This window comes from Calidris pugnax, unplaced genomic scaffold (assembly GCF_001431845.1).
Source record: "Calidris pugnax isolate Ruff unplaced genomic scaffold, ASM143184v1 scaffold3190, whole genome shotgun sequence".
Classification (NCBI taxonomy): Eukaryota; Metazoa; Chordata; class Aves; order Charadriiformes; family Scolopacidae; genus Calidris; species Calidris pugnax.
This window is the reverse complement of record NW_015092998.1, coordinates 1-1,582: the sequence shown is the minus strand read 5'-3', so window position 1 is coordinate 1,582 and position 1,582 is coordinate 1. Positions and strand designations below refer to the sequence as shown.

The 1,582-nt window shown below is 56.1% G+C and overlaps 1 protein-coding gene across 1 annotated transcript; it reads right to left on the bottom strand.

Moving 5' to 3' along the window:
* Window positions 1-345: 345 nt before the first annotated feature.
* LOC106900636 (carboxy-terminal kinesin 2-like) lies at window positions 346-1,415 on the bottom strand (the record flags this gene model as incomplete). The annotated part of the gene is made up of 4 exons (XM_014962769.1): window positions 346-519; window positions 611-733; window positions 1,004-1,132; window positions 1,231-1,415. Coding segments are annotated over 4 exons (611 nt in total), but the record flags the coding sequence as incomplete, so codon positions are not given.
* Between the last annotated feature and the right edge of the window lie 167 nt (window positions 1,416-1,582).

The window sequence follows — 1,582 nt, the reverse complement described above, 5'->3', positions numbered from 1 at the left end:
GGAATTCATCCTCACACTGCCCACCGCCATAAACCCAAAACTCCCCAAAACACCCCCAAAATGGAATTCATCCTCACACTGCCCACCGCCAGCACACCCAAAACCCCCAAAAACACCCCCAAAATGGAATTCATCCTCATACTGCCCACCGCCATCACACCCAAAACCCTCACAACCCCCCCCAAAATGGAATTCATCCTCATACTGCCCACTGCCATAAACCCAAAACCCCCAAAAACACCCCCAAAATGGAATTCATCCTCATACTGCCCACCGCCATCAACCGAAAACCCCCAAAATAAATGGAATTAATATTTTTTTTTTTCCTTCAGTTTTTTGACTCACTTTCCAGCCCTTTTCCTCCAGTTCCTGGGCTCCCTGGAAGAGCTGCCCCACGGCGCGGGGGATCACCCCCCTGCTCTGGGTGTCCCCCCCCTCGGGCCCCTCCATGGTGTAGGTTTTTCCGCTCCCCGTCTGCCCGTAGGCGAAGATGCAGACGTGGTACCCGTCCAGCGCCGACTGCGGGAGGGGGGAAATGGAAAAAAAGGTGAGATTGGGGCTTTTTTTGCCATTTTGGGGGGGTTTAAGCCAAGGGGGAGGATGGTGGGACCTGCACCAGCAGAGCGATCTCCTCAAAGATCTCCTGCTGGGAGGAAGACGGGGGGAAGACGCGGTCGAAGCTGAAGTCGTAGCGTACGTCGCCTCGGCGCTCGCGGCCCAGGTGGGGCTTTTTCTGGGGAGGAAAAAAGAGGATTTGGTCTTTTTTGTTTTGGGGGTGTTGTATGTGTGTGTGTCCCAACTCCATCCTCACCTCCCCCCAGGTGAGCAGGAGCTGAAAAGGTGAAAAAAACCCCCAATTTGTCCTTAAAAACGTCTCATTTTTAAGGATGCTGGTGTTGGTAGGCCTCATTGGGGGCACAAACAATGGCGGGGGGGTTGTTAGGGGTAGAAACTCCACAAAGTGGGGTTTTTTTTGTGGGGGGGACCCCCAAAAGTGACTGACCTCATCCAGCCTGGAGAGGACAAGGGTGGTGTTGTCCTCGGGGGGGAACTGGAGATGCTCCAGCCCCTTCTGCCGCTCCTGCTCCTCAGGCAACACAGGCCGCACGCGGCAAAACACACGGATGTTGCCCTGGAAAAGGGGGGAAAAAGGCATGATTTTGGAGTTTATGGGGGGGGGATTCAAATAATTCCAACCCCCCCCCCAGACCCCCTTCCTCCTGGCTTCACCTTGAGCTCCTGGATTAAGTTATGGAGGCGACGCCGCTCGATTTCCAGCTCGTGGAGCTTCATCTTCTGCTCCTCCAGCTGCTGCTTCTGGGCCCTCGTCTCGGCCTGGAGGGTGGCTGCCCGCGCTGCCTCCGCCTGCAGCTGCACCGGGGGGGGGAAACACCCCCCCCGGGGGGAAAACAGCCCTTGGTTAATGCAAAAGGGGGAAAAAAAGGCTTCACAGGGGTGGGAAAGCAGCCCTGGTTGGGGTAGGGGGGCAAAAAGCAGCCCCAGGAGGTGGAAAAACAGCAAATATTGGCTTCGGGGGGGTCAGAAAGAGCCTCTTGTTAGAGTGGGGGGGGCAAAAAAAAGC